At 36.9% G+C, this 25,000-nt stretch overlaps 3 protein-coding genes across 5 annotated transcripts in view; 1 reads left to right on the top strand and 2 right to left on the bottom strand.

The window, feature by feature from the left end:
* Positions 1–421, bottom strand: part of LOC113065376 (endophilin-A1-like) — a 10,302-nt gene extending 9,881 nt beyond the window's left edge. Inside the window, exon 1 of the mRNA XM_026236598.1 lies at positions 179–421. Coding sequence (XP_026092383.1) covers positions 179–223 — 45 coding nt within the window. The 5' untranslated portion in view covers positions 224–421. The remainder of the gene's footprint in view (positions 1–178) is intronic.
* A 1,743-nt stretch (positions 422–2,164) lies between these two features.
* On the bottom strand, positions 2,165–7,985 carry LOC113065375 (zinc finger protein basonuclin-2-like). 3 transcript variants are annotated; one of them, XM_026236595.1, is made up of 6 exons: positions 7,750–7,985; positions 5,366–5,579; positions 5,097–5,162; positions 4,257–4,359; positions 3,915–4,150; positions 2,165–3,571 (listed from the first exon to the last, which is right to left on the bottom strand). In XM_026236595.1, the coding sequence occupies exons 2-6, from the start codon at positions 5,396–5,398 to the stop codon at positions 2,426–2,428; spliced, it is 1,584 nt and encodes a 527-aa protein (XP_026092380.1). In that variant the 5' UTR covers positions 5,399–5,579; positions 7,750–7,985; the 3' UTR covers positions 2,165–2,425. The 3 variants fall into 3 exon arrangements, with proteins under 3 accessions (XP_026092380.1, XP_026092381.1, XP_026092382.1); XM_026236596.1 differs by having other exon boundaries at positions 5,366–5,605; positions 7,850–7,985; XM_026236597.1 differs by having other exon boundaries at positions 5,366–5,467; positions 7,850–7,985.
* A 10,839-nt stretch (positions 7,986–18,824) lies between these two features.
* LOC113065794 (lens epithelium-derived growth factor-like) overlaps positions 18,825–25,000 on the top strand; it is a 10,849-nt gene continuing 4,673 nt past the window's right edge. Inside the window, exons 1-6 of the mRNA XM_026237323.1 lie at positions 18,825–18,982; positions 19,235–19,327; positions 19,417–19,478; positions 19,642–19,780; positions 20,476–20,901; positions 24,308–24,467. Coding sequence (XP_026093108.1) covers positions 18,965–18,982; positions 19,235–19,327; positions 19,417–19,478; positions 19,642–19,780; positions 20,476–20,901; positions 24,308–24,467 — 898 coding nt within the window. The 5' untranslated portion in view covers positions 18,825–18,964. The remainder of the gene's footprint in view (positions 18,983–19,234; positions 19,328–19,416; positions 19,479–19,641; positions 19,781–20,475; positions 20,902–24,307; positions 24,468–25,000) is intronic.

Raw genomic sequence — 25,000 nt, 5'->3', positions numbered from 1 at the left:
TCCGGTCCCCCGCAGGTCTCGCGCTGTGTTCACACATTCATAAACAAGCACATTAACCGTCTGACCGCGGATTAAGCGTCTGTTTCTGGAGCAAACTCGTGCCGTGATTCAGCCTCGAGCGCACGCGCTTTCGCGCGGATCAAATGCACCGCGAATAACGGATGGATTCCGCTCTTACCTGAGTCGCTTTGTGAAACTGCTTCTTCAGCCCCGCCACAGACATCTCCCCGCGTTATCTGTTCCCGTCGTTCCGCTTTAAGTGATGGTTTTTATTTGGGGTTTTGAGGTACAAACATCCGTTGACTCGCCGAGCGTCTGGTCCGTGGACGCGCGCGTGACGTCACACGACCCGCCCTGAGCGCGCGCGTTTGATGGAGCCGCAGAAAAAATCAGATCTTAACTAATGTACCATCGTCGGTGGGTATTTCAGCACCGGAGGATTTCAGCACCGTGGACAGCGGCCGCGTCACATGATCTCTCAACGCGCGCGTGGGATCAGATTCACTTCAGACGCTGGAGAACGGGGCTAGTTGTCACATAATATTAATTTCAATCGCTATTTACAGTAGAGTACAAAAGGTTCCTTTCTTATTTTTGATAATTTGTAAATAAAAGTGATGTCTTACTCGGTATTTCCCCTATGAAACGACATACTTGCCACAAGACAAATAATAATAATAAAATAATAATTTAGACCGGTATTCTTATATTCTGAAAAAAAATAAAATAATAAAGAGAGTACTTTTTATATTAGTGCTCAATTTAAGTTTGAACTTGTGTTTATAAGGGTTATTTAAGTAAATCTCAAAATTTTGATCTCGCTGTTCTCATGATGCACTGGGGAATTAATGATTTTCCAGTTTTCCAGTTGTTTTTACACCGTTTTATGATTGCTTTTGTTGTTAGGTTGCTGTTTTGTGACTGTCTGAGGTCATTTTCTACTCAAAATGACTCATTCTTACTCAAACATTTGAGTGTTTTAGCGAGATTTGATGATTTGCAAATGCTTCCAAGGCTGTACTTTTAATGCTGTTTTATTGTGTGCTGTATTGTTGTTTGTTATATGTGTATTTGTATAACTGGGCCGCCTAACTTGGCCTATCTCAGTGAGGTCCTGGTTAAGTAGATTTTACTTAATTCCATGCTTAAATGTTACTGAATCAAGTTTACATCGTCTTGAGCATCAGTGAATGTTTGCGGCTTTTGTAATAGTTATTAAAGACGGATCTCAAATTAATACAATCATTGCTGGATTCAAATATGCAGAATATGCACACAGAAACATAAACAACAATCACAAAACATGAATAAATAAAATAAAATAAAAATGAAACACCATCAGAACCAGAAAGTGTAAAGTTCTCACCATGATCATGTGGCTCAGGCATTATTTTGTCTTGTGGAATATAAGAGTAAACAACAACAATAAAATAAAAATTTATACTTTTATGACATTTCCCACGATGGGTCTAGGAAAAGGGGCACGTATGGAATATTACATGCTAAAATAAACAGATTTTCAAAAGATAAAACAAAACAATTCCCAGCTATGCATAAAATAACATAGGAAATGAGTACGGGTCATTTTAGACCCATGTTGTGCACCAGAAGATAAAAAGGAAACGTGTTAAAAATAGATATTAACAGAACACAGTTTACAACTGTGAACGCAAGCTAGATTAAAGTGATTATTAGGTTTTGAATATATATATTTTTCTTACAAAAATGCATCGATTCGCTACAGGAGACTTTCGTTCACTTTTTATTAAGCTTCTTTTGGATTGATGCATGCAACACCCGCTGACATGATAGAGCTTAAAAGATCAAAGACAATATTTAATATAACTCCGACTGGTTTCTTCTGAAAAATGAAAGTCATATACACCTATGATGCCTCGGCGGTGAGTAAAACGAGGCCTAATTTTCATTTTTGGGTGAAACAACCCTTTAAGCATTGCATTGAAGTGTTAAAGAGCTAAGAAATAACAAAAAAGGGATGTAGAACATCTTCGAATCTTTTTCTTATGAATATTTATCCCCTGTAGTTTTTCTGTTTATTCCTTCGATCCTGTTTCAGCAAACAAAACAACATTTAAGAGACAGTTGTTGTCAGATTTCACTGGTGATTTAAAATACGAAATGCCTTAAAGTGACTTTGGCCCAACACACCTATTTTATTTTGACTCAAGTTCACAAACTCAATTTTTTTCATAACAACAACGTGCACGGAGAAATCTTCACGTCAAGATCAGGAACATATATTGTACAGAATTTTTTTTATGTATGAATATGTTTTTACAAGAGAATAATATTTACGTTTTTCGACTTCAGAATTTAATTCTTGCCGTTTCGTTTGTAATTATTGGTGAAATATCACAGCGACTTCTGAGCGTGTAGAGTCAATTCTTATCTCATGTTGTCTCGGTCACAGGTTGCTACGGTGACGACCTCTACAGTCACAGATGGGGTCACACGGCTCATCTTTGACCTTTAGTAGAGATCGACGCCTGCCTTTCCATTCATCATGCACTCCTTGAATCCAGAGATGCTTGTAGTTGTGCTGCCCCTGTGTGATGGTCATAGCTGACTGGATGCAATGGAGACTGTTGACCGCTTGCGATAAGTGATCGTGTTCTTCACTGTGAGTGTCTTGTTTAAGCTTTAACGGCGTACTGGACTTCCGCGACTTCTTTTTCGGCATCACGTCAATCACATGGCTAAGCCCGTTCTGATTGGCCGTGCGATTGCCTGTAGCTCCTCCCCCTCCTCCTTCACGGCTGACTGGAATCTGGCGGTCGGTCAATACAGTGTTGGTGTTCTCCATGGAGACTGGCGAGGTCGAGTCACGCAAGACTGGTCGACGCGGTTGAGCGAGGAATCTGCGTGTCGTCTGTTCGAGCGCGGCGTGCAGTCGTGGGTTGGGGTTTGCGCTGTGTCGGTTTCGGCTGCGCAGTGAGCTGAACATCATGTTGCAGCCTTCGACCGTACAGCGGTGTTTGATCTTCAAGTGCACGGCGTTGAAGTGGATCTTCAGCGTTCCTTTATCGTAAAACGTCTTGGCGCACGCGCTGCAGCTCACGCGAGCTTTGCTCGAGGACCGTTCCCCGGCTCCCGAAGAGTCTGAGATCAGCTCGTCGACTCCCACTTGACGTTGTTCTACGTTTCGCAGGCGTTTCTGTGACCGTGTGGAACTTCGTATCTGTAGCGATCTTTCAGATGCACCATCTCTTTTGTTTCTGGTTCTCATTTCATCTGCACCGTTGTTCTGTTTGCTGAGCCGCTGTGTCGCGGGATGAGAGGGTGGAAACACGGACGCATTGACGCAGTGGAACGGCTGCAGGAACGCCAGACTTCCTCCTGGCAGATTCTCAAAGGGGTGCGTTCTGGAGGGCGGTTTGTCTCTCGGCTTGAAAGCGGGGTTGCGATGGGTTTCTGGGCGGATCTGCTGCTCCTCGGTCATCAGCTCCACGATGGATTTGGTTTCCCCGAAACGTAGAAACTGGTGCAAGGTCACGACCTCGTCCTCCGGGCTCATGGTGACCCATCGATCCAGAACCCTCCCCAAGGAGTCCTAAAGGATGAGAGTTAAGGCCTGTTCAGACCAAGAGCGATAACTGTAACACAGGGTATGACACAGGTATTACAAGGAGAGGGTGACTTATGAGGACAGAACCCATGTCCCCATTTTTCAAAACACTTATAAATCATACAGAATGAGTTTTTTTGAGAAAGTAAAAATGCAGAAAGTTTCCTGTGAGGGTTAGGGTTAGGTGTAGGGTTGGTGAAGGGACATAGAATATACAGTTTCTACAGAATAAAAACCATTACACCTATGGGATGAACACACTTTACACAAAAACAAACATGTGTGTGTGTGTGTGTGTGTGAGAGTGTGTGTGTGTGTGTGTGTTCACCTGCAGCATGTATCCTCTCACGTAGTCGTGCAGCGTCCACCCGAGGGTGTGTATGATGTTGAGCACCTGTGTGTGTGTGAGGACGCTGAACAGCCGATCCAGAAGGATCTTCATCCGGACGGGAAGCGCCTGCGTCCCGTACAGAATCAGACTACTGATGTCAAACACCACGTTACTCTGGACGATCTCCACCTGCCCCGAACACAGCAGAGCGGGGGCGCACAGCTTACCCACCGCTGCACACACACACACACACACACACATCAATACACACGACACTGGTGACAGGAATCCAGTCTTCAGGCAAACACACACACACACACACACACGTGTGAATCATACCGTGAACGACCCAGCCATGTGCACAGCGATCACACGACCTGATCTGAGCTGGTCCTGGCAGGAAACACTCACACAGACACTCAGCATGTGTGCAACCCACAACCTGCAGAACAACAGCGTAGAGCAAAAAACATGACATGCTTCTAAAGTTTAAAACATTTTACACTTATATAAACTAAACCAGACTGATGAGATCAAGAAACAAAAGAGTTAGTTTCTCATTAGTCACTCTGAGGCTCAAACTGGGCGAAACATGTTTAATCTGAATCTGTTATTTAAGAAAACAACTATAAATGTGTAATTTAAATTGTATTATTCAAATAAATCTAATTATAACAATGAATAAATTATTCATTTAATTATAAAATAATTTAAATTAATAAAAAAATATAAAATAATAAATTATCTATATATATATACACACAATAGAATGTGTAAAATAGCAATAAATAAACAATATTATAAATAAGCAGAATAAAATTGCAATTTGGCATGTCATTTTCTTTAAAAGATATTAATTTTAAATTTACTCTTATAAATAATTTATTCTAATGTTTATAAAATATTTGGAGTGTGTATGAAGTATGTGCATTTATTGTTATGATTCAATTAATTGCTTCATGAACAAATGCCCTGAAATGAAGTTAAAATTTTGATTTTAAAATTTCATTTATTTCACTAATTATTTTTACAACAAGACATAGTCATGAAGACCTTCAAAATATGCACAACCTGAAAACAGATTAAGCAGCACAAGTATATTTCAGGACAATTATGTATAAAGTTGATGAAGCTGTTTATTGATTTGAGTGAATTAATGATTGATTTGTCCACCTGTACCTCGTCCTTCATCCTCAGAGTCCTGTTCTGTTCATCTCGCTCCAGAAGAGACTCGTCTCTGTCCATCTGTCAAACACACAAATGCATGAACCAATAAAATAAAACGAATGAATTAATGAAAATGAATAATGCATGGGAAAATTTCAGACAAATTCGTTCTAGCTCTCTAAAAAAATGAATATAAAATGAATTGAACAGAGATTGAACTACATAAAAACTAATATAGTTCAAAGTGAAGCATTTAGATTTTTTGCACATATGTGCGATACCTCCTGGAGGAGTGTGTGTGTCCACGTCCCCATGTCTTCAGACGTCTTCACGAGGATCTTTTTCCCAGCTTAAGTCCGTATCTGGAGTCTCCTGATGAAGTTCTGATGGGATCATTGGGGCCCGAGGAAATATAAAAAGCCCTAATCACTTTCACTCTCTCTCCAAACCGCCAGACTCCGCCCACTTCTAATGAGAACAGTAGAGCGGCTGCATCTGATTGGACGAGAGTGTTCCTTTGTCTTGAAGAGAGAGAAATACCAAAACAACTGGTGGATTTAAAACACACATATTCACACTCTCAGAAACACTCGGGAAGAAAAGAGCTCTGGGCTAAAACTGCACAGAAACACTGATCTCAGATGCGCTGATCAGCATTTCAACAGCATATATATATATATATATATATATATATATATATATATATATATATATATATATATGGACATAAATTCAAGGAAGCAAAGAAATCACAGTGTGGTGTGCAAAAAGTATAATGATGAAATGCATCTTTTACAGATTCTGAACAACAGTATTTCTGTTTGTTCAAACAAACTATTAAATAAAGTTTCGTTCATCAAAATAAACAAAAAAAATGAAAATTAAACTAGATTTTAAATATTGTTTTGGCAACTAACTAACCAAAGTTTAAGTAGTAAAATTATTAAAACTGAAATAAAATAAAGATAAATAGAAATAGGTTTAAAAAACGAAAAAACAAACTAAAATTATGACAAAAACAATGTATAAAATAAAAGCAAATTCAAATATTAATATAATCTATAGTAATAAAATCTAACGTTGGCAAAAAAAAAAAAAATATATATATATATATATATATATATATATATATACTAATTTTGATCTTTAAGTAAAGTTTGACTTACAGCTGAATTAAATAAAGACATTTGAGGTGGGAAAACAAATTAAGGCCCATTCATAAAAATTATAATAACATAGAAAAGGAAAAAAAGATAACTTTTTTCAGACATACATGCAGATGTTTTAATACCAAGCCTAACTTTAACCAAGGCGAGAATAAAGTTAAATTCTTGGGCAAAACTAAGGAAGTTGTGAATGAATAGCTAATAATTAATTAAATCATGAAAATGTTAAATTAAGAAGCTTAACCAAAATAAAAAACTGATTAAATTAAAAAAAATAAAATTAAATATGTAAGTTGTACACCTGCATTTCATGTGACCATTGACTGACATCAGAAAACTGTGAAAATGCTTGTTGTCGAATTATTAAAAACATTAACTTAAAATTGCATAAAATAAAAATAAAAAATTGACAAACATTTGGGTCATGGTAAACTTCCTCTGATTTTTTTTATGATACTCCAAAACATTGTTCATCTGTGCATGGGTAAAAAAAAATAAACATAAAAAAAAAAAATAAAAGTTTAACATTTTCAATAATCTGCTAAATATTTAATACTACTTTAAGCTCCTGCAATATGGAGGACCAAACCTGCAGAAATTAAAAATAAAATACATTTTTAAACATACAGATAAATAAGTAAATGTATAATAGGAAAAAAATAAAGAAATAAATGACTTGATTAAAACAAAAATAGTTTTTTAAAATGTTAAATAATTTAGAATAAAATTTTAAATAAAATCTTGAATAAAATTTTTATTATTTATTATTTTCTATATTTATTTTTATCTTTTTAAAACCTTTATTTGCTTATTATTTCACCTTTTTATATTTATGTAATTAGTTTATTCATGCATTTATTTTAGTTGTATTTAGATTTATTGATTTAATCTCACATGCATTTATTTCCAGGTTTATTTATTCACTTATTTCTGTTTACTTTTCCTAGTGTGAATAAATACACGTGGAAAAAATAAATAAATGCATGAATAAATACACTTAAAAAAATAAATTGATAAATAAATATAAAAAAAAATAACTGAAAGAAGAAGAAAACTAAAGTTAAAAAAAGCTAAAGGAAAAATAATTAAATTTATTTAAAAGGTGACTATATTTGTCTTATCAAGTCATTTATTTGTTTATTTATTTTCCTATTAGCCTAAATATTAACGTATACTTTTCATTTCTGCAGGTTTGGCCCTCCATACTGCAGCAGATCAAACCAACAGCAGAAAACATCACAAGTATTTCACAGTCCGACCCTCATGAGGATCAAACCTGCGGCATCAATCCCTGCGCCGCGCGGAAATCAGGCCTTTGGCAGCGGAAGAGCCCCAAACAACTAGAAACACCAGAATTAATAGTTAATATCGGCGCCGGTGAGTGTTTGTGCCGCTGTTAATGAGAACCTGACGGGACCGTCGTTGTGAATTAATGAAGGTTGTTGTGTTTAAGTAACTGGGGACGTCATCAAAGCATCCGCGCGCTCTTTTCTCGTTACCTGCGAGCCACGGCCAACCGGAGGACTCAGGTGACCCTGCCAAAAAACACGCGTCCACGAGGGAGAGAACGAGGGAGAAAGGAGGAGGAGAGGAACCTACTTTAATCCACTTTCCCTCTGATGCCACTTTCTGCTGTCCCACATTGAGACGTGAAGGAGCGCGTGCGCGCGACCAGACCTGCGCCGTCTCTTTGTGCGCGATCCAACTTGGCACATCGGCGATATAAAGGGGGACAAACACACGCATGATGATCTTTGTCGTAATTAAAACTTGAATCACTTTCAGAAGTTCCCCGATGTGATTGTGGAGGGGGAAACAAATCTGTGAAAACAACATTGCAGCCACTGATTCCGATCAGTTATTTTTAATTCCTACATATTTTATTATTTTAATTATTATTATTATTATAAAAAATCCATTCCTAAATATCCAATTGTTTTCTGTCAATATGCGCGACTTGCCACTTATCGGCTGATATCGGTAAATAACTATAAACAACAACCTGCAGGAAACCCTAAAACTGTTTGCGCTAAAAACAGGTGTGTTTATGATAAGGATAATAAATGAAAATCACATCAGTGTGCGATATTAAGCAGCACAACGAACGGACTGTTTTAGTACTGATATAAATAACTGGAAGCATGTTGAGACCGGAAGTCTTGCACATTCTCCCGCGTAAAGTTAAAAATAAAGTGGATAAAAAAAGATTTAGAAACTATTTTCACAACGAAATTGCTAGTAAATTTCACAATTAATTACAAAGAAACAACATTTAACATATTGAATTAAACACTAAATTTAAACTAATAGTGTTTTCTTCAATATCCTTTGTTTTGTATACAAAATACATATTTTTTTTACACCTGTCTAAATGGACATGTGGGATTTTTTCCTTTATTTTTATTTAATTTTTTTACTGAAAAGCATTTTGTACACAAATACAACCAAATATGTGAGGGGCATATATAAAGAAAAATATTAAATGTATTAATTTATTAATTAATCACAGAAAACCTTTTTTTTTACTAAAAAACATATTGTACAAAAATACAACCAAATATGTCAGGGACATGTAGAAAGAAAAATATTAAATGTATTAATTTATTAATTAATTATAGAAAGCCTTTGTACCTTTTAAACAACCAAATAGTTTTCATTTCTTTCAAGTTGTATTGCTCTCCAAATATATTTTAATATCACATTTTAAAACCATTTTGACCGTATTCATATATAAACAAGCAAATATAATCATTTAAAAATAAATAGATTTTAGCCACCATCCAATGATGTTTTGACCTGTTTTGTGTGAAAATACTCAAAAATGCTGATGAACACTTTTACTCTGCGACCAACATCACGACTAAGAGATTTGAGAAATCAAAGTGTCTTTCCCTTTAAACTTACGTTTTAATAAAATGATTTAAGCTTGAAGATCTCTTGCTCTTTCTGGACTGGACACATTTTAAACTTTTCAACGTCGAGCAATAAAAGCAGCCAGCCTTAAACTGACATTTCATACTGGACTTAATATCAGACTGTAATAATTAGAGGCGTAAGTGTCAGTAATGACTGTAAATGCTCATGTATTCATAATGACGGGATGGAGCCGGGACTTTAAACAGTGAAATGTGTCGTTACAGCAGAAAAAAGCATTTAATCAGACATGAGATTAAAGCTGCTCTCAACTTCATTCACATTCATGACAAATGGGTCTGTTAGTTTGTTCGGCCACATGATCCTCTTAAAGACACCAATGACCCGAGGAGAGAGACATTTACAGTGTTATTTTAAGACACACACACACACACACACACTGAAAAGTTTGGGGTCATTAAGATTTTGTAATGTTTGAAAAAAAGTATCTTCTACTCAACAGGCCTGCATTCATTCGATGAAAAATACATTTAAAAATAGTGAAATATTGTAATAATTTAAACGGCTGTTTTCTGTGTGAATCTGTGTTAAAGTGTAATTTATTTCTGTGATGCTCCGCTGTATTTTCAGCATCATTCCTCCAGTCTTCAGTGTCACATGATCTTCAGAAATCAGAATAATATGATGATTTACTGCTCAAGAAACATTTCTGATTATTAATCAATGTTGAAAACAGTCGTGCTGCACAATATTTTTTGTCGAAACTGCGATGCATTTTATTTTTCAGGTGAATAGAAAGTTCAAAAGAACAGCATTTATTTGAAATATAAATCTTTTCTTACATAAATGTCTTTACTGACCCCAAACTTTTGAAAAGAAGGCTATTATCTATATAAAGTTAAAACCGAATGACACCATTTTCATTTTGCCTGAACGAGTCAGAAACGTTCTAAAGGACATTCTTTTTTTTCTTTCTTGCCGTTTTAGGCATGTGTCTTGAAGCAGGACACTGAGTTTGAAGCTCCACTAGATCCTCCGGAGATCATGAAAACAGCCTCCCTGTGGATCTGGTGTGCTGCTGACACCACTGAACATCAGTCTGATCATCCTTGCATCTCACAGGAGACATCAGATAAACTGATGCTTCAGCGCAAAGATCCCAAGTTTTTGAGTTTGAGTCTGAATCAGCATCTGCAGCTGAAGTTTCATTCTGACTAACGTTCACAGCACACAGAAACTGATCCTGCACACACATCTGTTTGTCCTCTCACACACCAAAGACTCTCCATCCTCACTCAACTCAGTTTGCCTAGAACTGGATACAAGATTTCCTGACAGAGCATCCACCAGACAGTGAAACATTGGCCCCTACACATCCTCAACCATCACTTGGAGCACAGGTACACCACAGGGCTCTGTGCTCAGTCCCATCTTGTTCTCCCTCTGGACCCGCGACTGTGTCAGAAATCTCATAACTCCTAAAACATTAGTCACAGACTCAAGTGTCTTATGTTGTTGGAATCCTTGGCTCCTAACAGATACATGTAAACTACAAGATTGGAACTTCGGGGCACTAATCACCAATCATTAGTTCAGATGGTAACTTCAAATTGCTTATTGCGAATCATTTGAATCAGATCAGAACTTTGGAGCGTTTATCGTAAATCATATGATTCAGATCAGAACTTCGAAACGCTTATCGTAAATGATTTGGTTAAGATCACAACTTCAAAGCGTGTATCGCAAATCATTTGATTCAGATCGGAACTTCAGAGCAGGTTTGTGAATTATTAGGTTCAGATCGTAACTATAATGTGTGTTATGTGAATCATTTAATTCCAATTGTAACTTTGCGCATATCAAGAATAATTTGATTTAGATCAGAACTTTGGAGCAGGTTCACCATTTTTTTTTTATCCAGATCCTTTTTGAAGCGAGACGCTTCTGACGCTGTCTGTTGTTCAAGAGTGTCTTGACACAAGGAATGCGAAGCTGAAACCCATGTCTTGCATACGTCTGTGTGTAGTGCTTCTTGAAGCACTGACTCCAGCTGCGGTCCACTCTTTGTGAATCTCCCCCACATTTTTGAATGGGTTTTGTTTCACAATCCTCTCCAGGGTGAGTTTGTCCCTATTGCTTGTACACTTTTTTCTACCACATCTTTTCCTTCCCTTCGCCTCTCTATTAATGTGCTTGGACACAGAACTCTGTGAACAGCCAGCCTCTTTAGCAATGACCTTTTGTGTCTTGTCCTCCTTGTGCAAGGTGTCACTGGTCATCTTTTGGACAACTGTAAGGTCAGCAGTCTTCCCCATGATTGTGTATATCCTACAGAACTAGACTGAGAGAACATTTAAAGGCTTTACAGGTGTTTTGAGTTAATTAGCTGATTAGAGTGTGGCACCAGGTGTCTTCAATATTGAACCTTTTCACAATATTCTAATTTTCTGAGATACTGAATTTGGGATTTTCTTTAGTTGTCAGTTATAAACATCAAAATTAAAAGAAATAAACATTTGAAATATATCAGTCTGTGTGTAATGAATGAATGTAATATGCAAGTTTCACTTTTTGAATGGAATTAGTGAAATAAATCAACTTTTTGATGATATTCTAATTATATGACCAGCGCCTGTATATATATATATATATATATATATATATATATATATATATATATATATATATATATATAGTTAATAGCCAGAGTTTATAAATAAATATATATATTTTTTATCTCAAAAGGGTACATTCTCACAGAAAGGTGAGGAGTTTGCATCAATACAACAGCAACACACACACACACACACACACACACATTCAGCGCATCACTAGCAGCCACTGACAGTCAGATAATCTACATGAACTGAGACCTACACCCCATCCATCTCTCCTCATCTGAAGATGGCGACTGGAAAGAGGATTTCCTCAGAGTGGAGGATTAAACAAACACACACTCCTCTGACATCCAGCATCTGTGTGAAAACTGTCACTGTTACATTCTCAGATAATCAAGCATTAATGTGTTTGATGAAATAAGCGTCCCTGCGCCGCCTGCTTTAAAACCACCAGACCAAAGAAGTAGCATGTGGTTTGCAGCTTTTATGAGAAAGAAAAATGGCAAGTAACTTATTTAATAATTCATAAATAATTAATAAATAAAATGTGTTTTCTTTCAGCTTCAGTATGACTGTTTCTGTTCATCACAGAAATAAATTACAGTTTAGCAGAGATTCACATATAAAACAAATACTTTAAAATGTAATAATATTTCACATTTTACTGCATTTTTGATCAAATAAATACAACCTTGGTGAGCAGAAATGCATTTTTGCTAAATTTAGGATGTTGGGGTGGGAGAAAAAAACATTCAGATGCATTGTGATTTTCTGAATCAATTCTGAGCTTGGTTTTTTCACAGCGGGCTTCATTGCACACGTGTGCATTGCTAGACATCCGTTATTTCAGTGTTTTACTGAATTCTTAAAATTTGTTTTGATTTATTATTAATTTGAAACTATTTTAGAAAGTAGCCTGCTTATATAAGTTAATAAAATGCATAAAACAAGTTTGATATGAAAATGTAGCCATGTGCAGTTATATTGAAAACGGAGGATGCAATGCATCGTGATATCATAGTGAATCAAATTCTTGACATGATACTCATAAACTAATCAAATTTTTAAACCAATGTGTGAGCATGAGAAACAGTAATAAATAAACCACACCAGATTTAATAAAACTAGTTAACAGTGTCACTATTGAACATCCACAGGAAATGAGAAGTCAGGTATTAAAAACATGAAACCTTCCTGTGAATGTGAGCATTTGATTGTCTCACAGTGATTCGGCCTCAGCTCATCAGTGTTTTCTCTCTTTGACTTTCCTCTGGAGATCTGAGAATGAGTTTCTGGAGGAGTCTTTCAATGAGACCGCAGCATCTAACAGAAAACACATCCCATAATCCACCTCTGCTGACGGGTCAGAGGATGCAAGCAACTACCAGAAAAAAACAGAGAGAGAGAGAGAAAGAGAGAGAGAGAGAGAGACTAAGTAACTCATACATAAATATGTATAATTACTCTAGTAAAAGTACAAATACTCATTTTCAAATTTACTGGAATAAAAGTACAGATACCATAATTAAATAGTACTTAAGTCAAATTAGAAGTCCTCGTTTGCAATTTTAAGCGAGTGAAAGTATAGATACCGTAATAAAATATTACTCCAGTAAAGGTAAAAATACTAATTAAAAATTAACTAGAGTAAAAGTACAGATACCATAATTAGAAGTACTCATTTGAATTTTTTAAGCAAGTTAAAGCATAGATATCATAATAAAATATTAAGTAAAATGAGAAGTATTCATTTGTGACTTTAAGTGAGTAAAAGTAAAGATACCGTAATAAAATATTACTCCAGTAAAAGTACAAATACTAATTTTGTTGTTTTACTAAAGTAAAAGTACAGATACCATAATAAAATATTACTCCAGTAAAAGTACAAGTACTATTTTTTCATTTTACTAGAGTAAAAGTACAGATACCATAATAAAATATTACTTAAGTAAAATTAGAAGTACTCATTTGAAAATTTTAAGCAAGTTAAACCATAGATACTCCTGTAAAAGTACAAGTACTCAGTATAAGTATTAGTAAGGAGGATAAGTATCAACACTCATTTAGAATTGTACTAAAGCAAATGACTTAATAAAATATTAGTTTAGTAAAAGTGTAGTTACTCTTTTACAATATTACTAGAGTAAAAGTACAAAAGTACCTGTTAATGTACTTGAGTATTACAAGTACTGATTGATGGATGATAAACCAGGTTTATGCATTTTGCAAATGTATATATTTCGTCCTGCTAGAGAAAATACAAATGAATAATAGACCTCTGCAATTAATCGAAATACAGTTTATTTTTCGGCTTCCAATGATTATAAAAATTCAATAACCAAAATAAAATGATTATTGCACTCCATTCCATCCCTTTCCAGCAGTGCGATTTAGCTTCGACATAAAAGCTCAAACTTTGATTTGATTTATAAGTGTTTTTTAAAGTGTGAAAGAGTACTTGTGCTGTTCCTCAGGAGGATTTCTGTGTGTGCGCTCAGAGAAGGAACAGAAGATGGACAAGTAAAGTCAACTTTTATCTTAAGGTGCGTCTAAACAGTCTGATGCATGCAAAAATGTTTGGTGATTATTCAGATAAACCCTCATTAGTTAAGTCTTAAGTGAACGTAAACAGTTGAGAATGAAAGTGTGTGTGTAACAGTAAATTGGATCTGGGCAGCTCTTAAAGTGACAGCAGCCTAATATTCCTTCTGCCAACTTTTTTCTTCATATTAATCAACAAAAGAAAGAAGAAAGAGAGAAAATCACTCACTTTCATAAATAACAAAGGAAGTTTAATTCTTACAGTGAAGACTATACTATTTCTGTAGTGGTCTGTTAGCTGAAAACTGTAGACTTCCACTCTTTGTTTCATTTGTATCTTTTTTATATTGTATTTTTCTTTTGTTTGTTTTTTATTGTATTACTGACTGTTAAATTATTTTCAGTAATTTTTGAGGATCTTTTTTAATTTTTTATTTATGAGTTACCCTTGTACTCTATTGAGAGTTGTGAAGTTTTGCTTTATCTAAAATGTAGATGTCATGGCAAACTTTAGCATCTTTAAATAAATCTCTCTTATAGTTTTGGTCACATGGCCCACTGATAATTGTGTTAAATAATCGTGATTACAATATTGACCAAAATCATTGTGATTATGTTTTTTGCAATAATCTAGCATGGATAAAGACAGTTAATACACTTAATAAGATGCATGGCCATTAATTTACATTATTTTTTTGTGTTATTTATAGTTTTTATACAGATGTGAACACGCAAATGTGCACATGTCCACATTCAAGCATTTCATACAATATAAACACTTCAGTCTTTTACAGCAGTTTATTTCACAAATAACTGAGTCACTTAAATATGATTTTCATTTACTATAATCTATACTAAAATTTAGCATTAGTAACTTTTCCACCACTGACTATCACCAATGTATAGGCCTTTCCGAGTCCTGTAGTTCACTCTTCAATGTTGTGATGTGAGACTCATATGATGAGATCTCTCTCTCCTGAGATGGTATTTCTATAGCTAGCTGATGCAGCTCCAGGAAACGCATCACCAAATGCTACAACACACACACACACACACACACACGTTCATGCATCAGCATGCATGCTTAGTATACATAATATAAAGTATGCATCAGCATGCATACCTAGCATGCAAACTTAGTAAAGAAGCGTGAATCAGCATGCATACTTTGAGATAAACCATGAATGAGCATGCATATTAATGCTAATATAATTATGAAGTATTAAGTATGTATGTATGCTTAGTATACAAAATATGAAGTTTGCATCAGCATGCATACCTTACAATAGCATGCAAACTTAGTAAAGAAGTTTGAATCAGCATGCAATACTATGTGTGAACCATGCATCTGGATCAGCACAACATGCACTTTGCATACTAAGCTGAAGAATGTGATTTGTAAGAGTTTGTACCTGACAGGTATCCTCTCTCTGGGTTCCCCACGATGCTTTGCAAGTCCGATGGTATGAGGGACATGAGGGTGAAATCATCCTGCGAGCAGGGGCGGATCTACCGGGGTGGCATGCCACCCCTAAAAGAAAGCCTTGCCACCCCTGCTGCCACCCCAGTTGTTAAAAGGTTATGGCCAATTTGAAAATTTATGAGCGCAAATCTTTCGTGATTCGTGATCCCGCTCCGAACTCCCGAACTGATTCAAATGATTTGCGATCCCCAAACTGACTCAAATGATTCGTGATCCCGCTCCGAACTCTCGAACTGATTCAAATGATTCTCAATCCCGCTCCGAACTCCCAAACTGACTCAAATGATTCGCGATACCCATAGCTAACTCAAAAGATTCGCGACCCCGCTACGAACTCCCGAACTGATTCAAATGATTCGCGATCCCACTCCGAACTCCCAAACTGACTCAAACGATTCGCGACCCCATAACTGACTCAAATGATTCGCGATCCCGCTACGAACTCCCGAACTGATACAAATGATTCGCGATCTCCAAACTGACTCAAATGATTCGCGAACCCGCTCCGAACTCCTAAACTGACTCAAATGATTCGCGATCCCCATAACTGACTCAAATGATTCGCGATCCCGCTACGAACTCCCAAACTGACTCAAATGATTCGCGATCCCCATAACTGACTTAAATGATTCGCGATCCCGCTACGAATTCCCGAACTGATTCAAATGAATCGCAATCCCCAAACTGATTCGCGAATCCGCTTTGAACTCCCGAACTGATTCAAATGATTTGCGATCCCCAAACTCTAATAATTTACCAAGTATTAATATACTGTAATATTTTTGTTGTTGTTGTTGTTGCTATAAAAACAGACTTAAGCCATCAATAGCCTTTAAAATGGCTTAAAATGCATTATATAAGAAAATAATGAGGCAATAATGATTGGTTAATAATAACATTGTTAAAATACTTAATGTAGGCAAATACAAAATAAACAATTTATGTACATGTTATTACAAATGCCATGTGATTGCTGCTGTTACACTTACAGGACAATCACATCCTTGTTTAGGCTCCTGACCAAACATTTAATTCATGTTCACTTAATCTTTCATTTTGGACACCTTTTTGCTATAGATGACACAGTCTTTATAATTTCTTCAACAAAAAACGTGCATATCACAACCCTTACAAAAATAAACCATGGTTTTATTTAAGGTAAAACTGCTTAATTGACTTTTGCATGATTTCTTTATGCTTGAGACTATAAAATAAATTAGAGTCATAATAAAGTTATAGCCACAGGTAAAGGTCGAGAGCTACAATTGTGATTTGTAAATAATACAATTTATTCATTTAGTTTTCTATTTGATTAAAGTTCTATTTTCACCCCTATAGTAGTTTTTTTTTCCATCATCATATTTGAGGAAGGGGGAAACAACAATAAATCCTGCTTATGGGAACCCTTAAGGTGTTGTTATACACGTCTCTGGGAATGTGTGCTCCACTACACACACACACACACACACACACACTGAAGCACACGTGGTGTTTTCAGCTCTTCACTATATTGACGCATGATGTAGGCTACACATGTTCACGCCAGCGCGTATGAGAGGATTTCACCATTTCATTTGATAAAACTATCGTCATTCATTCGTATCGTATACACGGACTGACAGAAATGGCAATGTCTTTATGACAACCTGTCAAAATGAAATTTTGGTATAACTTGAAGAAACTCAAACAGAAATACATTACTATTGCACAGTAGAGTATGCTATACTTCAAGTATTAGCATACTTGATATGCTATACTTCCTATTAGCTAATAATAATAGTTAATTAAAAAGCACAGAAACTCTGTCTACAACTCACCAAAATACAAGTTTGGTCTAACTCAAAGAAATTATGTAAGAAATTGCTTAGTAAAATATACTTAAAAAAATAATTTCATTTTATTTTATTTAAACTTGCCAAAACAATAAAAACCATATTTTTCAAAAACAATTTCTAAAAGTACATTTATTATTTGTGCCAATAATGTTTATTTATTTATTATTATTGTCAGCTAATAAAAGCTATGCTTCAGGACCATATTCATATAACATCGAAGGCTAAATGTAGCTCTTGACTGGTTGAGTTAGATGATGATTAACACTAAACTGTAGAAAATCAGTTGAGTCTCCCCAAATGGCTGTTAAAATCTTGTGTTTCTTATAATAAATTGACATATTGATAACACTGAATGTTTTATAATGCTCTTAATGACATGTGGATGCATACTGTATGCATTAGTGAGTGTGTGGTGCTTATGGGGTATGGTCACTTATTCCTTAAATGAACTGTTTCAAATGCAAGACATTGATTGCATGAGATTAAGTTTGTAAATGATAGCTGTGTCCGACTCCTTTTGTAATGTGCACATATATTTATCATCAAACTGTGATAACTGTGTCTAAATTCAGTATATATACGTCTGCCATATGTTGCCACCCCTCAAAAATTTCTGCCCTCTTCTCGCCACCCCATCAATATTTTTCTAGATCCGCCCCTGCCTGCAAGGAGGCTCTTCTAGACAGAATGATGTGATGAAAAGCTTATTGATAATAAATCTTTTACAGAATGAGTTGCAATGTTTATATATATAGGCTATATATAGTTTTCAAAATAACTACGTAATCTTAGTTGAAATAAACTAAATTGTAATCTGGCGCCATATTTCCTCCTCCCTCATACAAGCGAAAAAGACTGCGAAATATTAATCAGAACATGTATCGCTGTTTGTTTCTGATTTACGCGTGGATGTTTATTTTATTTTGCTAAATGACCGAATAAAGGGTTAAAATATTTTAAACGTCTTTATCTTTCCGCTTCCTCCCGCTGAATCTTAACTATTCAACGACCGATGTTGTCAAACAGTGACGCTTTTTCGCTTTTCAGATTGCTAATATAATTTAAAATCAGCGATTAATTAAATATAAAATAAAATATGTGGTAATTAATCTAAAGGTCACGAAGGAAACCTATTATTAATCATATTTTAAATTATTACAATCCCTCCCACCCCCCTCTTTCAGTAGTGGTACATTCCTCCATCACGCTGAGCGGGAGACGGACCGAACCAATCCGCCTGCGATGAGGGGAGACGCACATTCTCATGTCTTTTCATTCATCGCGTGATAATATTTTTTATTCCCGTGTTTCCGTTTTGTTTTTAAATCTAAGTGTTTATAGAGTATTTTTTGAGTGAGTAGATATGCAGAAAGGTGTGAAGGTGAGTTTGTATACACACAGTATGCTATGTTGTTAGCCTGAGCTAACGTTAGTTAAACACGGCTATCCTTTCTATTTACTTCAGTGTCGATATCGGTGAAATTATAATAAAGTCATAAGTAACAGTAACCTTAAGGCTATTTTTATTCATATAATCGATGTATCTGTTGGTGCAGTGTTTTGTTTATTGTCTCTCTGTGTTGGTGGCACATAATAACTGTTGTTTTTATTAATTAACCCTTTGTTTTCTCAGATGAAGATGACATCTGATCAGAACAAAGATAGTTTTTCTCCAGGAGACATCGTGTTTGCTAAAATGAAGGGTTATCCTTTCTGGCCTGCCAGGGTGAGATTAAATGCAGCAGATTTAATCACATATAGTCTTATATGTAAATGAGATTAATTAAAATCTGACTGTTGTTTTATGTCACACAGATTGGTGAAGGAAAAGCCCCCAAAAATAAGATCCCTATCTTCTTCTATGGAACACATTCAACGTGAGTAAACTCTCTCTCTCTCACACACCCGTTACACACACACACACACACACACACACATATTATATCAAATGTGTGTTATGCTTTGACTGTTTCAGAATGAGTGTATCATAACAATGCAGTGTTTAGTTGTTTTGAACAGTCTATATCTCTGCTCTTCCAGAACATTTCTCTTCCCCAAAGACATCGTCCCCTACTGGCCGAACAAAGAGAAGTACGGCCGGCCAATCAAAAGAGGTGGCTTCGAGGAGGGCATGTGGGAGATCGAGAACGACCCGGGTGTGGGCCTCAGAGGTCAAAAGGTCAGTGTTTATAATCTGAGTTATTAGAGGGGTAACGGTACACAAAAGTCATGGTTTAGTATGTTTTCATTACAGTAAAGGAAAAACTAAAAAGTTACCTTTTTACATCTGTGGCTTTGTCTTTAAAGGAATAGTTCACCCAAAAATGGAAATGCAGTTTGTAGGTGAGTTTGCTTCTTCATCAGATTTGGGGAAATGTAACATTGTATCACTGCAAGTGAATGGGTGCCGTCAGAATGAGAGTCTGATAAAAACATCACAATAATCCACAGCACTCCAGTCCATCAGTGAACATCTGGAGAAGACAAAACCTGAAACACATCCAGCATTAAGGCATACATAATCCATAATAACACTTCCTCCAGTGAAAAAGTGTTCTGGTCTGAATCAGGAGAGAAATCTGCACAGATCAAGCAGCGTTTAAACAGCTCTAACTCAACGTTTTCACTGGATGGAAGTGTTGTTATGGATTATGGGCTCATATTTCAGCCTTGAACAGTTAAATATGGTTAATTTGGTTCTTACAAACACAGTTTTTTCGCTTTATTAATTCGGTACACATGCATGCCAACCTGAAAGATTAGCACCAAAGATTTCCAGTATAGATGCGTGTACCGTTACACCCCTAAGTGTTAAAGTTTGTGTTGTTCGCTGTTATAAAACCCACTGGACCATGAGTTTTGTGTTTCTGACAGAAAGCAGCGCTAGTCAAACGACTGTCAGAGAGTCGACTGAAACTGCAAGACAGGACGAAGAAGAAGAAAGCAGAAAATCAGACAGAATCAGCGCTGAACAGAGATTCGAGGGAAGCTCTTGTGAAACCCAGCAAAACAAACTCTGAATCCGTCGCGCCGGCAGACGCTGAAACAACCGTGACAATGTTGACGTGCTCCAGAGATTCTGCGGCAGAGGACAGACGGACGGATAAAGACACGCCTGCGAGGAGTGTGACATCAGAGAAGACGCTCGCGGCAGGAAGGAGGATTTTACCGTCCAGGAAGTTCATTTTAGCCAGACGAGCGTCAGCATCAAAGACGCTTTCCAGTCGCAGGAAACACGCGCTGAACAGAAAGATCATTTCCACCGACAAGAAACCCATAGACGCTCATAATCACAAACAGGTTTGTGTGAATCAATCACGCTTTGTTTCAAAACAACCAAACAAGTGCTTTGTTTACAGCGGTAACCAAGGAAACGCTTTAAGCTCCACCTGCTGCAGTGTTCATAGGTGCATTGTTTATCCAAAGCGACTTACAGATGAAGACAGTGGAAGCAATCAAAAACAACAAAAAGAGCAATGATATATAAGTGCTATAACAAGTCTCAGTTAGGTTAACACAGAACACGTAGCATGGGATTTTAACTAATATAATAAATAAAAAGAAAACAGATAGAATAAAAAAATGAAAGAATAGAGCAAGCTAGTTAGAGGTCTTTACACATACACACACACATACATATACAATTGCATAATATAGAATACAAAAAGATTAGAAAGGTAGTTAGATTTTTGAAAGAATAGAATTAGAGTAGTGAGTGTTAAAGTTAAAGGGTCAACTAAAGATGGAAGAGATGTGTTTTAAGTCGATTCTTGAAGATGGCTAAGGACTCAGCTGTCCGGATTGAGTTGGGGAGGTCATTCCACCAAAAGGGAACATTTAATTTAAACGTTCCTAAAAGTGACTTTGTGCTTCTTTGGGATGAACAATCAAGCGACGTTCACTTGCAGAACGCAAGCTTCTAGAGGCACATAAGTCTGAAGTAACGAATTTAGGTAAATGGAGCAGAGCCAGTGGTAGTTTTGTGGGCAAACATCAAAGCCTTGAATTTTATGCGAGCAGCTATTGGAAGCTAGTGCAAATTGATAAACAGAGGTATGACGTGTATTCTTTTTGGCTCATTAAAATTAATCTTGCTGCCGCGTTCTGAATTAATTGTAAAGGTTTGATAGAATTGGCTGGAAGACCTGCCAAGAGAGCATTGCAATAGTCCAGCCACAGAACAAGAGCTTGAACAAGGAGTTGTGCAGCATGATCCCAAAGAAAGGGTTTGATCTTCTTGATGTTGAATAAAGCAAATCTGCAGGATCGGACAGTTTTAGCAATGTGGTCTGAGAAAGTCAGCTGATCATCAATCATTACTCCAAGGCTTCTAGCTGTTTTTGAAGGAGTTATGGTTGATGTGAAATAAACTTGATGGTTAAATTGTGATGGAACGATGGGTTTGCTGGAATCACAAGCAGTTCTGTCTTGGCAAGGTTGAGTTGAAGGTGATGGTCCATCATCCAGGAAGAAATGTCTGTTAGACAAGCTGAGATGCGAATAGCTACCGTCGGATCATCAGGATGGAATGAGAGGTAGAATTGAGTGTCATCAGCATAGCAGTGGTATGAAAAGCCATGTTTCTGAATGACAGAACCTAATGATGCCATGTAGACAGAGAAGAGAAGTGGTCCAAGAACTGAGCCCTGAGGCACCCCAGTAGTTAGATGTTGTGACTTGGACATCTCACCTCTCCAAGATACTTTCAAGGCCCTATCTGATAGGTAAGACTCAAACCATTGAAGTGTTGTTCCTGAGATGCCTTTTGTCAGTAGGGTTGATAGGAGGTCCGTAGTTCTCTAAAAGAGATGGGTTGAGGTTGGGTTTCTTAAGTAGTGGAGTTATACGTGCCTGTCTAAATGATGAGGGGAAAACACCAGTGTGGAGGGAAGTGTTGATGATGTGAGTGAGAGCAGGTACAACTTCAGGAGAAATGGCTTGAAGGAGATGAGATGGAATAGGATCAAGCGGTCAAGTTGTAGGGTGATTAGAAAGGATGAGTTTTGAGACTTCTGGCTCAGAGAGTGAAGAGAAGGATGTAAATGAGTGTAAGTTTGCTGGTGATATGAGCTTGAACGATTGTGGTGTGGAAAATTGTGCACTAATGTGTTTAAATTTATTAATGAAAAACGTTGCAAAGTCGTCAGCTATTAGAGATGAAGCAGGAGGAGGAGGAGGACAAAGAAGTGAGGAAAATGTTTTAAAAAGCATACAAGAGTTAGATGAATTGTTAATTTTGTTATGGTAGTATGTCCTTTTAGCAGAGGAGAGAAAGAAGATAGGAGTGACTGATACACAATAAGTTCAGTAGTATTTTTGGACTTGCGCCACACCCTTTCAGCAGCTCTAAGCTTAGAACGGTGTTCATGTAGAACATCAGATAACCAAGGGGCAGAAGGGGTGTTACGGGCTGACCTGGAAGATAAGTGGCAAACAGTGTCTAAACAAGATGTAAGAGTGAAGCAGAAAGTATCAGTTTATGGGAAGGAAGTGAAGATGAAACCATTGCAGATAGCAGGGAGGGTGAAAGTGTGCGTAGGTTACGTCGAAAGATGACTTGTGGAGGGGTAAGTGATGTGTCAGGGATCATGTTGAGGTTAAGAGTGAGGAGGAAGTGATCCGACGTGTGCAGTGGAGTAACCAGAACATGATCAGTAGAGCAGTTTCATGTATAAATAAGGTCCAGTTGGTTGCCTGATTTGTGAGTAGCAGTAGTTGACACTCTCTTGGGGTAAAAAGAGGCAAGCAGAGTGTGGAAATCGGCAAACAGAGGTTTATCTAGATGGGTGTTGAAATCTCCAAGCATAACTAGGGGAGTACCATCCTCAGAAAAGGTTGAGAGCAACACATCTAATTCATCCAAAAAGTTACCCAGTGGTCCTGGGGGTCGATAGACAACTAAAAAATGTATTTTAAAAGGGTAGGTAACAGTAACTGAATGAGATTCAAAGGAGCTGTTGATACCCAAAGATGGTGAAGGATTAAATTTCCAATCATTAGAGATGAGCAGACCAGTACCTCCACCTCTTCCAGTCAAACGGGGCGAGTGGGAAAATGAGAAATTATAGGAGAGTGCTGCAGGTGTAGCAGTGTCCTCTGGTTTGATCCAGGTCTCTGTTAGGGCCATGAGATTAAGCTTTGAATGACTAATAATAGAAGTAATGAAATCGGTTAAATAAAAGTAATGAAATCGGTTTACAATGGTAACCAAGGAAACGCTTTAAGCTCCGCCTGCTGCGGTGTTTATTTAATGCTTTGTTTACAGCGGTAACCAAGGAAACGCTTTAAGCTCCACCTGCTGCATTGTTCACGAGTGCTTTGTTTACAGCGGTAACCAAGGAAACGCTTTAAGCTCCACCTGCTGGCAGAGAGTGAATCTGCGTCTCGTTCAGCTCGTCTGCTGTTTGTGTTTATATTTACATTTAGTCATTTAGCAGACACTTTTATCCAAAGCGACTCACAAATGAAGAGAACAGAAGCAATCAAAACCAACAAAAGAGCAATATTAGTATATTATTATAGAGTTACATTTCAATTTCACAAAGAAACGTGCAGCATTTTGCCCAAGCAGTAATAAAAGGACACATTTAATTTCTAATAATAACCTAATCTTGTCGTGAATTGTTTCATCGCCGCTGGTTTACGTTGGAACATGAGTTGTTGAGTTGTTTGTCGATGTGTTTTCTTGTTTGTTGTAACCCTTCAGCGCTCGAGGGTCACGCGCTCGACCGCAGATCTGAGCCAGAACACAGACGAGATCCCTGCGACTGAACCCGCTCTGAAGAGGAAACGCTCGCCAGCTGATCCTGATGTGAAGGAGGACACTTGTGTTCCTCTTCCTGTGACGCACAGCTCCAGCCCAGCAGGTCAGCTCAAGTCTTCTAATCGAGCGTTGACCTGGAATCTGTTTAAAAGGCGTTAGGGATGCACCAATGCCTTTAATGAATGCATGAATTGCATGTATTCTGATCTGCTTCTTAATCAGGGGTCAAAGTTCAAAGCGCGAGGAAAATGTGTGTTACTCCACACATATTTATGCATTTTAATGTGACAATATAATACATGCGATGTATTCGTAATTAGACTACTTTATTATCCTGCTGTTGTCAACAAAAAGAAGAACTGGGGTCTTCCTGCGCATTTCCGCCAAAATAAAAGCTGAGAAGCAAGATCTCCATCAACATTTATGTTAGTAGTTTTATAATTTTACTGTATCACAACAGCTTATTATAGCATTGACACGTAGTGTTCACATTGGGATCTGTAATGATCAGTGTTAAAAATAATAAATTTTAATAGAAAGCCAAAACCGTAAAAAGCACATTTTGGCTATTTAATTTATTTAATTTCTGCAATGGTGAAAACCATTAGCAAAATACATTTGGGAAAAACAGTTCAG

The sequence above is a fragment of the Carassius auratus genome, chromosome 48 (assembly GCF_003368295.1).
Source record: "Carassius auratus strain Wakin chromosome 48, ASM336829v1, whole genome shotgun sequence".
Classification (NCBI taxonomy): Eukaryota; Metazoa; Chordata; class Actinopteri; order Cypriniformes; family Cyprinidae; genus Carassius; species Carassius auratus.
Note: the sequence above shows the minus strand (reverse complement) of the source record. Positions and strands in the feature narration are given on the sequence as shown.

What these genes read in the sequence shown, in the direction of transcription:
- LOC113065375 (XM_026236595.1), bottom strand. Translation starts at nt 5,398, where the DNA reads ATGGGGACGTGGACACACACACTCCTCCAGGAG. An exon ending in ACATGGCTGGGTCGTTCACG is followed by an intron (nt 4,151 to 4,256) that starts GTATGATTCACA and finishes GTGTGTGTGCAG; the next exon opens with CGGTGGGTAAGCTGTGCGCC. An exon ending in TGAGAGGATACATGCTGCAG is followed by an intron (nt 3,572 to 3,914) that starts GTGAACACACAC and finishes CTCATCCTTTAG; the next exon opens with GACTCCTTGGGGAGGGTTCT.